This window comes from Crassostrea angulata, chromosome 2, assembly GCF_025612915.1.
Source record: "Crassostrea angulata isolate pt1a10 chromosome 2, ASM2561291v2, whole genome shotgun sequence".
Taxonomy (NCBI): domain Eukaryota; kingdom Metazoa; phylum Mollusca; class Bivalvia; order Ostreida; family Ostreidae; genus Magallana; species Magallana angulata.
This window is the reverse complement of record NC_069112.1, coordinates 5,558,510-5,575,374: the sequence shown is the minus strand read 5'-3', so window position 1 is coordinate 5,575,374 and position 16,865 is coordinate 5,558,510. Positions and strand designations below refer to the sequence as shown.

General features: G+C 34.8%; 1 protein-coding gene and 1 pseudogene across 1 annotated transcript; both read left to right on the top strand.

Annotated features, from left to right (window-relative positions):
* Window positions 1-16,865, top strand: part of LOC128170701 (uncharacterized) — a 723,116-nt pseudogene that overhangs the window by 272,915 nt on the left and 433,336 nt on the right.
* Window positions 8,771-15,528, top strand: LOC128170709 (uncharacterized). The gene is made up of 5 exons (XM_052836470.1): window positions 8,771-8,872; window positions 13,032-13,370; window positions 13,413-14,769; window positions 15,254-15,329; window positions 15,525-15,528. The coding sequence occupies exons 1-5, from the start codon at window positions 8,771-8,773 to the stop codon at window positions 15,526-15,528; spliced, it is 1,878 nt and encodes a 625-aa protein (XP_052692430.1).

Sequence of the window (16,865 nt, the reverse complement as noted above, 5' to 3'; positions counted from 1 at the left end):
GTAGTAAGTGCATACTTCAAGCAAGCGTTGACCGTTCTCATTCAGTTTGCCTACACCGAACTTACCAAGGCATGATGGCCACGAGTCATTGTCTGCGCCGACTCTGGCGTTGAAGTCGCCTAAAAGAATGAGCTGCTCTTTGTCAGGGATGTTCCTTATGACTGATGACAGCTACTCGTAGAACAGGTCTTTTGTTTCTGGAGGTGACGTCAGTGTTGGTGCATAAACATTTACAAGGGTGATTGGACCTGTGGTGGTATTTAGGCGAAGGATAAGGAGTCGTTCTGATCCCTCGCCATCTGGTTCTACCGTACTCAGTAGGCTGTTTTTGACTGCAAAGCCTACACCGTGCTCTCTTGGCTCATCAGATTGTTTTCCCTCCAGAAGAAGGTGTAGTCATTTTCCTTCAACGTACCAGAGTCTGCCAACCTTATTTCCTGAATGGCAGCGATATCTACGCTTTGTCGTAGGAGTTCGTTGTTTATGACTGCTGTCTTGCGCGTGTCATCTATATCCTGCATGTCGTTGGAAAGTCCCGTCAATATTGTCCGGAATTCCAGCTTCCCAGTTTAAGAGTTGGTCTCTTTCTTTGTATATTTGTGTTGCTTGGTGCGTATATTACAGTCTACAGTTCGGAGAATTCCTAATCCCCATGCACCCCATGAGGATAGCAGACTGTGGCGGGACAGTACCTTATTGACTGGGGACTGCCCAGCTTGAGGCGGGCGGTAACTGTCCAGTGAGACACGAAGGTCTCTCCCACCGTCGAGAGCAACCCCTGGCGCCAAAGCTTTACGCCAATCAAGCTGCGGCTTATAACCGGTGACTGCTGCTCTCCGTGTTGTGTCCACACTAAAAGTGAGGCTGGAGTGTCCTCTCCAGATAGTAGGATACAAGCCTCAAAATATATGTACATTAACTATAGGAATATATAGGAAACCGTCATGTTCCACTCTTCAAAGCATATTTTAAAATGCTACTATATTTTTTTTCTCCAATTGTAAAATGTAATTAGTAATATCATTTTCTACCTTATCTGTAAAAAATAATAAATTCTACCGTCTGTTCCTTAGTGGAGGTCATCTCAAAATATTAAAATGCGCCAAAATTTGCTATATATTTGGAGCATAACAAATGTACGAATGCAGATTCATATTAAGGCTTCATTCAAACATAAGAAAGTTGTCATCGGGGTTAGCGTTTTTCTGTGTATAACTTTCAACGGTTAACGATTTTTACTCTTTCTTTAATGTTATTTCTTAAAAGTACTCTTACAAAATTCATTTTATCATAACGTCAGAAAAAACACAATAGCAACGCTTATCACCATACAACAGAAAAATCATTTAAAAATAAAATGTTCCTTAATGTTTTTATCTGCATTTTGTTTATTGTGTTCAAATTTATAATTGATATTGAAAAAAATCATAAGAGGTATAAAAAACTGTATTATACCAGAATGCGCAAAAACATGCGCAATGAAAACTTCAGTCGGCCTCTTTAAACTGTAATATTATCCACACGTGCAATTATTTTGCATAATAATACGTCGGGTTCAAAATTCAACAAGCCATGTTGCTAAACAAACGTAAACGTAAAAAGTTTCGCGAAAATCAAAATGTCAGGACGATTCGTTCAAAATCCCGAGGTCATTCAGTTGTTTAATTGATGAGAATCTTTGATCAATACAACCTCAGTTCAGCCAGTCATAGGGAATAATTTTAACAAGAGCATGTTAATACAAATTATCAGTATCTAATTTTTTAAACTAACCAGAACTGATCGTCTTTTTACAAAGAGTTTACAATGATTTGTAAAATATGATTAGTTTTCAACAAAATACGATTGCTTATTAAGGAATATGGAATCCTTATTTAAGTAATATGATACTAGTAAGTCTGGTCGAGGCGTGATCAAATAATAATTAAAGATAAACAAATTAAAACAAAATATAAACCTGTCCAGAAAAATAAATCAGATAACAACAAGGTACAGAAGAATAATACTGTATCTATCGTTTACAAATTTGATCAAACACAAATGACATTTTATAAACTGATCAATACTTTCCAAAAGTAAAAAACAGTTTTAGGGGGAAGCGCAAGTCTACTAGTATGTATTTTGTATGATTTTTCTTTTATACAATTCTCTCTCTCTCTCTCTCTCTCTCTCTCTCACAAATTTAACGCTAAATTTTTTCGCAAACAAATAAAAATCAACAGATTAGACAAAACGTGGCTCTCTGTGTAACTATTTGGTATAGCGGAAGCTTTTACTTTGACGCTGCTCGGTTTTTTGTTTACTTTTGAAGTTTATAGTATCATTGCTGTTTTACCTGCTTACAGCCAGGGCTCTGCTTTCAGCAGAGCCCTGGTAAAAATTACGCAAGTTTACAATGATGTAAGGTAATTGTAAAAGTTTCGTCCTGCGATCGCCACACAAGTAGCACCGTAAAAATTATAAAAAATTAGAAAAAAATAAACAACGCAATAACAGTAAATAACGGAAGCCCTTAATAATATACAATGTAAACATCAAGCGAGGGGGGGGGTATTCTTAAATTACTGACTTGAACAATTTAAACGCCTAATTATCAATTATATCATCGAATCATATAGTCCATGTGCCACCTTATATCATTTAAATATGTGTATTATTTAAATCTCTATCTATATACATCATATTTTGACAGCGATCAGAGGAACAGTCAGTTTTTACTTCAGTTCAATCTTTTATAACATGTGACCTTTTTCTAGAGTACTTTTAAAAAATAGTTAAATATAAAATTTATGAATTGCAAAAAAAGAAACTATTAATTTCAGTAGAAAAATATGATGATTATTGGTTAGCAAAACGTTTGTGAAATATTGTAGGTGATTATTAGATGTGAACTGTCCATTATGATCAGTCAGAAAGAGAACGTTATCTTATCGTTGTTGATGAATGTCCAAGCACTGTTAAAATAGCTAAATGGGGAAAAATTTTGATAACTCCCAACAAAATAAACAGAAGTTCTTTTAATGATTTGTTTGATTTGAATTGAATACTTAAAACGACTTAAAGGAATCCTATAAATGCTTAAATATAACAATAGCTGCTTAAATATAAAGTACACACGACGACGGGTAAGATTTGTTCACAGATAATAAAGAAAATAATTGTTCTTTAACATGAATAGTTTAAATGTCCTACATCCAATGCCCTACATTCAAACCGGCAAGTCATACTGACAATCGAGGATCATCAAAAGTTTTGTTACAGAAACTTGTGACTCATTGTTCTCATTACATAAAACTAATTGTTAAAACTGAAGGCATAAACATATTGTAAATGTGTTTGGATGAAAAAAGCACAGTAAATGACCCCTGCTTAAATTGGCATCTGTGTTATAATGTGTTTAGTTCGTCAAGTATTCAAAATGTCCATGGATCGATATGCGCGAAACCAACATAGTGCAGTGTCAAAGGGAAGTAACTCTTGTTTGTTTACCTGACGACGAGTTGTTTACATTACGGCTGTTTTGTATCTGGTCGTAATTATGATTTTTAATGCTGCGTTACTGGTTTTTTATATCTAGATTTCACATGGTAAGTAGTTTTCACTATTAGTATCTCAATATGTTAGACAATTAGCCGTTTAAACTATGAAAAAAATTATCTTATCTTCTTTCCATGAAGTTTTCAAATGTACTTACTGCTCTACGAACTATATGTATAATATTTGTTCATTTCTGTTTGAACTTAAAACGATGAAAAGTCATACATACTTATATATAGACACCATTTAAGTACAGCACAGACTTGGAATGCCAAAGCCATGTACTCCTTTTGTTCATAACAGTGAAGGATATGCCAAGCTGCATTTCCACATTTGACTCAGAAGCCATCATCAACAATTGCTGTTGCACACTGTACAAAATAATAAATCACCACATGTTCTCAAAAATGATAATTTTATGGGTAAATAATATTTTTTTTTAACTTCTTGCATTGTCTTAAATGTGATTTATACCGCACAATTCGGAAGAGCCACCATAATAGCCACAGACATGATCTTGATTTGTTGCACGTTTAGAGCATTCAACGTGGGTCACGTGATAATAAAACTAATCAATTTACTTGTTGAGTATCCCGTCTGTGATATGATGCTTTATCTGCAGTAGCTTTACACATATTTTACATACAAACACCATTTGAAATGTAAAAATCTAAAAAAAAAAAAATGTTCCACTGAGCAAAAGAATAAATAATCATATGTTCTCTTACTCCATTTTCTATATAACAATTCAAACAAACAAAAATACTTAAACAAATAAACAAAACCATTTAAAGTTCATACTCACTTTCTCTATTAAAATAGATATAAGCTAAGTATTCCTGCATCAGCTAAAAGCTCATCTATTTTAAATAGTTTTACTGTTATTGTCTTGTTTTTCTAAAAGCAGCTTTATTTACATTATCTAAACTTACTTGCAATAGTAAATTAATAAGTTCTTCTAAATAATTAGAACTGAATGCGCTACATCTGTTGATAAAGTTTTTAATGTATTTTCCTATAATCTTATAATTTAATGAAAAATTGTTACCAAGAGAGAGAATTAACATACCCGGTAGATGCAAAGTACATGTTTGAGAGTAAGCAGTATTTGATATAGTAAATGTAGATTTTTACGACCTTGAAAAAGGTTAAGAAATGAATTAAGAAAAAAATCAGACACTATATATACATAAATAAACCAAAAAATATGGATCAACATATTAAACATTGTATCATCTTAATGAGTAGATTATTAAATTCCGCACTTGCTCGGGATATCATCAAGTACATTGTACTAGTATGTAATAGTTCATATGTTATACCAGTCTGTAGTATGTAACAGTTGATGGTCTCTTTACAGGTTCTCTGTATCTGACTGTTGACTGATAGGTTATACCAGTCTGTAGTATGTAACAGTTGATTGTCTCTTTACAGGTTCCCAGGTTGTGTCTGACTGTGCCGTTGACTGAGAGGTCAAAGAGAGAATATATGTGGTATAGTATTCATGTAATATCACCATGTTCATGTAGCTATACTATGTATTTTTAGGTCACCTGAGGCACTCAGGAGACCCATTGCTATCTCACGTTTGTCGTCGTGTGTCATTCATAGACTTTCTAGTATACATCTCTTAAATGGGTATGAGGGCAGTAGTCATTGTGTTAGTCCTGGGGTAAGAACTGTTACCCGAGAGCATAGGGCGAGGTCAACATCAATTTCTTACCCAGGAACTGACAAAATAACTATTGCCCACATTCCCATTTGATGATTGATTTGTTAGATGAGGAGAAACATAACCTTGTGGTAATGTCTGGGCTGGGAAATTGTCCAATTATCTGCCCGGGGGACAGTCAAAAATCAACCAGGGTTAAGGGAATAGCAAAGCATGGGCCATAAGCCAGTATTTAACATGTATACATTGGTAGGTTCCCATTTTGCACACATTTGATGATAGGTGTGAATTGTATTTTGATAGCAAGTACAAAATGTTCTCTACATGGGGTAAAGACACAACTGCATTTTACCTATGTTTTATAACCCCATTTTAAAAAGTTACATTCTGTATTTCAAAGGTGAATTGTAAATAAGAACATACTGAAGATATGTGTCACATTTGAAAAACAGTTTTTCAATAGAATCAGACAGAAGTCAAATCCTGTGTCAGCTCTCATTTCTCTAAATTATGGTGATGTGTGTGTTTGTGGAGAGAGAGAGAGAGAGAGAGAGAGAGAGAGAGAGAGAGAAGAGAAGAGAGAGAGAGAGAGAAAATAAAATCTAATGAGCAATATTACATGTATATGTTCAGTAGAAAAAACAAAGTAAGTATAAGAGAGAGAGAGAAAGAACATTTCTGAGAAATAAGATAAATGATGAGAGAGAGAGAGAATAAGATCTAAAGAGAAATATTACATGTACAGGTTTAGTAGAGAAAATCAGGGGGGACTTTTAAGCTAAGAAAGAGAGAGAGAGACAGAGAAAGAGAGACAGAGAGAGAAAAGAGAGAGACAGAAAGAGACAGAGAGAGACAGAGAGAGAGAGGAGAAAGAGAGAGAGAGAGAGAAAGTAGAGGGGGAGATAAAAGAACATTAGTACCTGTTTGACAGAACAAATCTAAGAGAGAAGAGAGGGAGTAAGCTATAAAGAGTAAAATTACATGTACATGTTAGGTAGAGATAAGGCAAAGAAAGTATGAGAGAGAGAGAGAGAGAGAGATAAGATCTAAAAAGTAATATTACATGTACATGTTCAGTAGAGAAAAAGCAATGAAAGTATGAGAGAGAGAGAGAGAAGAGGGGGAGATAGAAGAACATTAGTACCTGTTTGACAGAACAAATCTAAGAGAGAAGAGAGGGAGTTGGTCAGATATACCGCGGTAAAGAGTAAAAATTACATATACTGTGCTCCAAGTCACAATTGCTATCAGGTCGCTAAATGGCGAACAACAATTTTTTTAGGTCGCAATTTCAGAGTTTATGGTCGCCATCAAAAAATAATTCACTCGTCATAATAACTGATAATAATTTTATAAACAAGTTAAATATGAAACAAATAATAAAGACTCCTGTATATACAGTAACATATATCCTTTATTACACTGTAACAAATTGACAATTTAAAATATGCAGCCAGCAGGATTGGAGGCCTACTCTTGTGGAAGTTGGATGGCATTTGGCCATCCTGAATATTTAACAGTACGTTTCTGAGAAAACCAGCTTTCAACAACGGCATTAGTTTTAAATTCCTCAATAGGAGGACCTTCACTGCTAATTCCAGGGCTCGACATTAACGCTTGTCCGCTTGTCCAGTACCAGTTAAAAAATATACGGACAAGTGAATATTGCTTGCCACTTGTCCGACTGGACAAGTGCATTTTTATGTAAAGAAGTCTCCAACATTTTAAAAAGAAAAGAAAGTTTTGTGATAAGTTTATCCGTAGTCCCTAATAAGTTTATCGATTAGTTATTTTGAATTTCGATCCCGACATCAAATTGAAATGCAATTGAGTTACTCTTGATCGGGATTGAAGTTCACTAATTACAAACAACTTTCAACTGTAAAGGTGTGGATCTTAGTTCTTACAAAGTACCAAACACGTTATCAAAAAGAAAGGAAGAACAGGTAGCAAAGATAAACTTAAGGATTATCATTCATGGAAAGAAATGTAATTTATTTTAGGTTTCATTCAACATTGATAGACTATGATGACTTTCCATGTTTAGTTTAGAAAACAGCTGAGAAATCAATATAAGAGTTACATGTATTTTAAAACCTGATGCTAAATTTAAAATGTCTTGTGATTTGCCATGACAAAGCTACAGCTGACAAATCATGTTTAATGTTGAATGGAACCAATACATTTAGGAAAGACACTTTAAGTTTCCATTTAAGAAGTCAGGTTATTAATTATGACAAGAATAATCAATAAATGACTTTATTTTAGTAATACAGAACTGTAGTTTTCAAGTTGACAATATTTGATCTTTAATATTGAAAATTTTTTGGACAAGTGAAGTTGAAGTTCGGACAAGTAAATATCTTGGACACTTGTCCGAATGGACAAGTAGGAAAAAAAGTTAATGTAGAGCCATGAATTCTAATCAGTGCCTCCACAGTAGTGGGATCTAAACAGTTACGAACATCACTCTTTATGCAGTTGACAGCACTGATGGTTCTCTCACACTGGGCACTGCTCACTGGATTTACGAATACCATGAGGATTCTCACCAAATGCAAGATGTTAGTCTACATTCCAGCAACGCTTGCTTCAAGCTAACATTTATTCAAACATTACATTGACCGAGAGTTAATTTTTAACCGGGTTTTCCAACGGAAAAATCTGGTTATTAAAATGGTGAAAATGGCGGGCGGGTGGGCGGGCGGCTGCCAAAAGGGTACCCTCATTGTACGGATAACTCCTCCTACAAACTTGTTCTTTTGCAGATCAATTGTACATATATCAGAGGTGTGCATATTGCTAGGATTTTGATTTCTGATTATTCATGAAAAAAATACTAGCTTTTGAACTTAGTCATTTTTTGGCAAAATGTTGCATATAGGGTACTCCATTTCACTGGATATGGGTTGACATGGATTATGGATACAGTTCACATAAAAGAAAACCCGGTTTGCTGTCACATTGACAGCTTTTCACTTGTTTGTTAGTTTCGATCCTGATTACGATGAATTTCGATCCCGATCACGACAAATTTCGATCCCGAGAAGATCGTATTTCCAAATTTTCTCGATCGCGAAAATGCAAGGTACTATGAAATTTTGGTCGCAAAATTGAAATTTTAGTCGCAACTTGGAGCACTGATATACATGTTTAGTAAAAAAACATTAGGAACAAATTGTAAGCAGAGAAAGTCTGTGTGTGTGTGTGTGTGTGTGTACCTGTATATGTGAGAGAGAGGGAGAGAGAGAGAATTAACATACCCGGTAGATGCAAAGTACATGTTTGAGAGTAAGCGGTATTTGATATAGGAAATGTAGATGTTTACGAGCTTGAAAAAGGTTAAGAAGTGAATTAAGAAAAACATCAGACACTATATATACATAAATAAACCAAAAAATATGGATCAACATATTAAACATTGTATCATTTAAATTTGTTTATTATTAAATCCCGCACTTGCTCGGGATATCAAGTACTAGTTTATAGGTTACATCTTTTTAATGGTTTAATTTCTTACCCAGAAACTGACAATATAACTATTGCCCACATTCTCATTTGATGATTGATGTGTTAGACGAGGAGAAACATAACCTTGTGGTAATGTCAGGGCTGGGATATTGTCCAATTATCTGCCCGGGGGACAGTCAAAAATCAACCAGGGTTAAGGGAATAGAAAAACATGGGCCATAAGCCAGCAATTAACATGTATACATTGGTGGGTTTCCATTTTGCACACATTTGAGGATTAGGTGTGAATTGTATTTTGATAGCAAGTACAAAATGTTCTCTATAGGGGCAATAACACAACTACATTTTACCTATGTTTTATAACGCCATTTTAAAAAGTTACATTCTGTATTTCAAAGGTGAATTGTAAATAAGAACATACTGAAGATATATTTCACATTTGAAAAACAGTGTTTCAATAGAATCAGACAGAAGGCAAATCTTGTGTCAGCCCTCATTTCTATAACGAAGTTATGGTGATCTGTGTGTGAAGAGAGAGAGAGAGAGAGAGAGAGAGAGAGAGAGAGAGAGAGAGAGAGGGGGGGACTATATGTCTGAGGGAATAAGTAAGATGCACATCTTTACATATATAAGAGTAAGGAGAGAGAGAGAGAGAGAGAGAGAGAGAGAGAGAGAATGAGAGAGAGAGAGAGGGGGTTTAGCAGTGAAAGCGTATAGCACTGAATGATTTATTTGACGTCTGCCATTAGCAGACAAATTGAATAACGTGCGTTAGCGTGTTATGATAATTTGTCTGATCATCTGACGGCAGTTATTAACACGACGACGTCAAAAATAAATCATTCATTGCTTAAATTTACATTCCCTTACTGATTAAATCAATTGTTTACTTAAATAATTAAGCATTGAATCATTAGTTTTTGAACTAATGATTCAATGCTTATATTTACGTTTTTTAAAATGTTTTCCCTTTGTCCAAATATATTTATTTTTAAAAATCTCTGCCTTATTCAACGAGTAACGCACAATTAACGGAACAGCCATTGGAACACTCGATTTATGCTGACAAAAATAGTCCAAAGCGTTTTAAATCATTGTAACACAATTTTACTTTTCATTCTGTAATCTAATGAATTTACTTTTGGTATACTAAAACAATAATCAACTGAAGTAATTTAACTGTTAGAAAATATTTACAACAATGAAATATTAATCAGCGTAAGTATAATATCATGTTGTAATCCTGTTTGAAGTGGCGAGGAGAGTCAGTCATGTTCTTTGAGAAATACTGAATGTATTCATACGCACCAGATTTGGTGATTTGGTATTCTGTGTTAAATATGCATAAATATCACTCAAATCAATCAATGCAATTTGATAGGGGAAAAGAAAGTGAATGTAAATACATCAATAATATGTTTTACGGTGCAACAGTTGGGGCGAGCGCAGCAGGTGATCAAAAATGAATTATGATAAATCAATAAAAATAAAAGTAGTGACGTAAAGTACACGTAAATGAAGAATGCAAAATAAAATAAATATACCAATTTTCCAGTAAATTTTTTTATTCATAATTCATAAGATTTTTTATTTATTTATATACCAATCTGATTAAAATCAGATCTTAATAACGTTCCGAAATTCTGGTGGTCGCTGAACAAAGTGTAGCGACATCAGAATTTGTCGGAGCGGATCAAAAATCTGATTTTCATCAGATTGTTTATATACTGGTCGAACGCCAGTATAGAATTTATCTCAGATAAAATGTTGTTGAATAATAAAGATTTTAACATAATGTTTTAACATAATATTTCCTCTTTTCTTGCAGCAGACATTCTTCTTAAACAAATAAAAATTGACTTATCACAGAATCCCCCCTCCCCCGTTTAAAAAGAAATCAAATTTACGTTTAAAAAAATTTGTTGATCACATAAGGAAAATGGATCCCCCGGTAGCTTGTAATACCGTAAATAGTAGTGAAAATAAAGACACTTGAGCAGCTAAAGAGCTAAAGGCATACCACGCACTCCCCATTCCTCACCCCGATTAGAATTTTCCTGATTTTGAGAATTTTATTTTTCTTTTTGCTTGTGAAGATTTTTTGAATGATGTTGCCACGCCCCATTTAAAAAACGTTCCTGGAAATTACTGTAAATACAGTGAATAAAATAAAAGTGAGCATTCATCCAAATGAGAGCAAGTTACAGCTGTTTCCTATCTCTGAAGATTTTGAGAAGATTTTGGTATTTATATTTCAGATTTACAATTCCTACTTAGAGTTGTTTCCCCTTATTGTGACGTCAAAGTTCACGTCGGTCAAGTGTAGTCTGTCTCTTGGAAAACACACTAGAAAAAACTAAGCGAAAAATACTGTTTTGTTAACTAAAAATGCATGATGTTCTGGAAATTACACAATTTATCTGTTTCTCAAAAGTTTTACTTTGATTCTTGCGAGATGGTATCCAGTCTAGTGAGATCGGACGACATTGAGGAATTGCATTGTGGGTCGAAATTTACTGACTCCGAAAAATTCTGTCGGATCAATGTGCAAGAAATCCATTATTGCGTCCGTTAGTCTTAAAAGTAATGGAAATTGGCGTTGTGTTATTTACAATGCATGTACATAGTCTTTTATCTTGTTCTCGTGAGAGTGTGAAATGAGAAACCATAATTACAGGGAACTACTGGGACGATTAAAACAAGGCATTACTGGTCCGATTTACTGACGCCAATCACGGAGGGAGTAAATTAGTAACAGCAAGAACAGCTGTAAATAAAACCGGTTTTAACTGATTATCACATAGACCGTTGAGTTGAGATCGGCGAGCATGAAAATATAATCCATGAAAAATAACTCTTGAAATTTTGCTTTTAATTATAAAGTCATCTTTTTTGTTGAATAATTGTAAAACATAGTGTTTTGACAACATTCATGAAATATATTTTTTTAACCGATAACATATAAATCTTTGTTTGAGAACTACTTATGTAAATAACATGTAAATTCATACGCAGTGATTAGATGTTGTATTTAGAGGCATTTAAAGATCATACATTTTAATGGAAAAACACAGTAGAAAGTAAATATTGAGGGATAGAGAGAACAGATGGAAAGCAAAAAACATATTTATCAGGAAATGATAAGAGACAGGGGCTTTGAGACAGGGGCTTTGAGAAAGAATGAGAGATAAGAAGAACAAACTTAACAGTAAAATTATGAGATAGTGAATGAAGGAGTAATAATGAGAGAGAAAGAGAGATATTACATGTCTGAGAGAATAAGTAAGATGCACATGTTTACATAACAGATATAAAGTGTTTACATGTTTATCAGTTCTGAAATTATGAGGGACAGAGGCTTGGAGAAAAAATGAGAGATAAGAAGTACTTGTTTAGCTGTAAAATTATAGATAGTGAACAAAGGAGTAATAATGTGAGAGAGAGAAAGAGAGAGAGAAAGAAAGAGAGAGAGATTACATGGCTAAGAGAAATAAAAGATGCATATGCCTAACAAAGAGTAAATCAGAGGGAAAAAAGACAGATAGAGAGAAATAGATTACAATAGTATAATGCACATGTTTATAAGTTAGAGAAGGTCAGAGAGAGAGAGAGAGATTACATCTTTTAGAGTAAGATATATTTAGTACATGTACATGTTTCATGGAGTTTGTCTGAAAGACAGAAATAGAGAAAAAGAGAGAGCAAAAATACATGTTCAGAAGAGAAATCCGAGGAGATAGAGAAAAAGCATTTGTTTGAAAAAAGTCTGAGAGAAAGGATGAATAAGATCTCTAGAGCAAATGTACATGAGAGAGAGAGAGAGAGAGAGAGAGAGAAAGAAAGAGCAAGAGTGCATGTTTAGTATTAAAATGATGAAAAACAGAGATTGAGAGAAAGAAATAAAAAGAGAAGGAATACATGTTAGGTAAATTGAGACAGTAAATACCCGGTAATTGAATTTAACTAAATTGGGACATGTACTCTACATCTTATTTTATTCTCTCTCTCTGACTTTCTTTGATAGATAATCATATAGTACACTTTTTCAATTATGTACACATCCAAGAGAGAGAAACAGAGAGAAAAATATATAGATAAAACGATGGCAAGAGAGAGAGAGAGAGAGAGAGCGCACCTCTTTCTCACTCAGCAATCTTGTGTTGTATTTTTCTACTAGTTGAGTGTCTCTGTAATCATAACCAGAATGATGGACCGTCACTTATCTAAGTAGGGAAAATGTAGTATTTCTTTAATAAAAACATCTGCTTTAAACTAAAATATTTCTTATATAATTTGACATTGAAACTATAAAACAATGATAATTCTAAAACTCTTTATTTTCATTCAACAGATTGTGACCCAGACCCCCAACATCATGGACACAGCAAGCTCCCAATACATCACAGCAAGCTCCTCATACCAAGTACATATGTGTTCTAAGTGTCCGGGGGACACAGCGTACCATTGTGTATCGTGTCCATGTGATCTGTGTCCCCAGTGTAAAGAGAACCATGTAAAAGATCTCAAAACAATAGACCATGATGTTGTGTCACACCGTGATAAAATCAACTACATCCCAACACAAGAGATCTGTATGAGACATCCTAGCCATGTTTATACAAAGTACTCTGAACCTTATCAAGTTCCTTTGTGTGATTTTTGGTTTGGACATAAATCACACAAACTCCCTGTCAGAAGTTTTCTCCTTGGAATAATAAGGCACAAAATTCAGGATCTGCAAAAAGCTTATAAAACAAAGCGACAACAACACAGAGGAACCATTCACACCATCAGAAGTGAGGCTCTGTTTTACAGACCTGTTCTCCTGACAGGAATCAAAGCTGATGTCAAAACCTGTCGCACAGAATTCTCCCTCTACCAATCAGAGATGTTAACAAAGGCCCAGAGACTGAAGCATCTCATTGACTATGTGGTATATGATCTATTGAACTATGTGTTTTGTTACTTTGATTTCAAACACAGATGTAAAAAACATAAGATAGATATGATCAGACATATTGGCAGACTAAGGAGATATGAACACAGATATGTACAGCCAGCATTCACATTCAGTGCGCTACAATTCCTCTCCTTCACAAAAACAGCCCTCCCCCAGATACATCTTACACTCCATACCAGCCAGCTCTCCATGACTGAGTCACTCAACAAGGAGGATGTGATGGAGTCACTGAGTGCAATCCAAATCACAGAGAGAGGAAACCGACGCGTAGGAAACCAGTGTCTGCTGAAACTGACGTCTGGTGCTGAGCTCCATCAATCTCTCACAGTGACAGGTGTTGATGATTGTGATCACATTTCCTGTGTGACATCAGACCGAGTCTGGGTCAGTGATAGAGACAATCTCATGTTGACAGACACAACAGGTGTCCCTCTACATCGTGTGGAGGCTTCATGTCGTTATTTATTTGGATTACACACACTGAACAATGAGAGTGAACTGATCTATATAGATAGGAAACGTAACATCAACAAACTGTCAAAGGATATGAAAACAACCACCACATTTATAAAGAGAACAGACTCTACATGGGAACCACAGTGTGTGTACTGGTCCCCGTCCACTGGGGATCTACTGGTCGGGATGTATAACGATGATACGGAGACAGGCAAGGTAACCCGGTACAACCAGAGTGGACAACTCACACAAACCATACAGTACCACAACACAGGACGGGGGCTGTATAGTGAACCTCACTATATAACAGAGAACAACAATGGGGATGTCGTGGTGTCTGAGTTTGACTATGGGTCTCGTGCTGTAGTGGTGACAGATCGTGGAGGAAGACATCGTTTCTCCTACACAGGACATCCATCAGGATCAGGACTATGGCCATATGGAATCTGTACTGACGCGCTGTCACACATCCTGGTGTGTGATGGTAGAACCGAAACAGTACAGATGTTGAATAGGGACGGTCAGTTCCTGTCACATCTGCTGACAAAATCACAAGAGATGGGTGAACCACGGAGCCTGAGTTATGATGACAACACTCACCTTCTCTGGGTCGGATCAGTGTACAACAAGGTGTGTGTCTACAGGTATATCACCAGACAGGACGCTCTGACAGGTAAGTCTGAGTCATTATCATTCACATTAATTAGATATAGATAACTAAGACACACAGTCCGTGTTAATTATCAGTCAATAAGATACATGTAAGACATGTTTATCTGTGTGATTGTTTGTCAATATAAACAGCTCATTGTTACAGGGTTAGCTGTATCTACCAGTCATTGGGATTCAGTGTTTATCTAAAATAAACAGAAATTAGATTCATTGTTTAATTAATTAAACGTACAGTTACATGTCATTGGGTTTAGTGAATAATAATAGCAGGTTGCTGTATTTAATTATAAAATATATAGAGTGACACATGTATTTGTAATCAGTTATTTTGTGACATGTTAAATGACTCAATTCAATTAATCAGATATATATTTAAGCAAGTACCATGGTAATAAAGTTAAAGTTTTAATTTCTAGATGTATTTCTAGAATTATATATACTGTATTGAATTAATGAATTAACAGCTAATTAATGCCTTGCTGTAGATGAACACAGACCCCGTCCTGATGGTGACACCCGAGACACGACACCTCGTCACAACAACTCATCAACTAAACGAATGTAAAACTCACTGACGCATGTATTTGTAATCTGTTGTTTTGTTACATATGAATTGACTTAATTTAATTAATTAGACAAATAATAGACCAAGTGTCATGGTAATCAGGGTAAAGTTTAAATGTAGATGTAGCACTATCATTACATATATCATGTATGGAATTGATTAATTAACAGCTAATTAATGACTTGTTGTAGATGAACACAGCCCCCGTCCTGATGGGGACGCCATGTCCAGCTCAACACCAGCCGTATAATGGAGATAGCTGGGATATTGACAGGTTTTAAATGTTTCTGTACAAATCTAGTCTGCTCTCAAAACCACACATGTTGTTTGTTACTTTGTTCAACATCTGCAGTTGAAATCGACCTGTGTATAATGCACATGGACTGTAATACTGACTCCTGTTTATTTCACACTTTGTGATCATCCAAACATGGCTGTCTGTTGCTGAGTGAGAAAAAACATGTTATACAAGTTTTATTTTCTGAATGTGGAATATCATAAAAGAGTCTTAAATAACTAAACAATTAAAAATTGTAAATGTCAGATCTTTATCAATTCCAAAATGTATCTTGTTTTGCTAATTGTGCCATTATTATACCCCATGCAATGGAATTGTTAGATAGTAATGACTTCGACCTATCCGCCAGTCAGTCCTGGTTTTTAAGCAAAACTTATATTAAACAGCTGCACAGAATTTTATGAAACTTTTAAGGTATTTAAGACACAATGTGTGGATGTGCTAATTACTAGGAAGTTCCGATTCATTTATCTTTCTTGGAATTTTAGCCCCATTGAACTTGAATTTTGGCCATATGTTGAATGATTTTTTTGAAGGATTTTTTTTGAATTATTTTTTTGGAATGATTTTTTCGAATGATTTTTTTGTAAGCGTGACTCTTCTCAAACAGCTGTATTGAATTTCGTAAAACTTTTTACTTAGTTGGGGCATAATGTGTTTATTTGCATGTTTCTAGGAAATTTAATTACAATTTTTTGTCTTGAATTTTTTAACCATTAGAATTAATTAGTATATTGTTGTTGTTTAAGACAAATGATTAGATATGTGCATAATTGCAGAGAGTTTTGATCTGATGATGTTTTGCAAGTAATGACCTTTATCATTTTTTGCTTACCTGAGCTGAAAGCTCAAGTGACCCATTCTGATCACAATTTGTCTGTCGTCTGTCTGTCTGTTTGTTTGTCTGTCTGTCTGTCCTCTGTCCATAAATTTTTTTTACATTTTCAACATCTTCTCCTAAACTAATGGGCAAATTCAAAGAAAAACTTGGCAAAAAGCACTCTTCGGCAGAGGGGATTCAAAGTCGTGAAAATTAAGCACCATGCCCTTTTTTAAGGTGAGATAATTAGAAAATATTGAAAATTCTTAAGAATGTTTTTCAAAAATCTTTTTCTCAAGAATCATTTGGCCAGGAAAGCTGAAACTTATGTGAAAGAATCCTCAGGTAGTGTAGATTCAAAGTTGTGAAAATTTTGACCACTGGGTTTAGGGTGGGGCCACAATTGGACGTCAA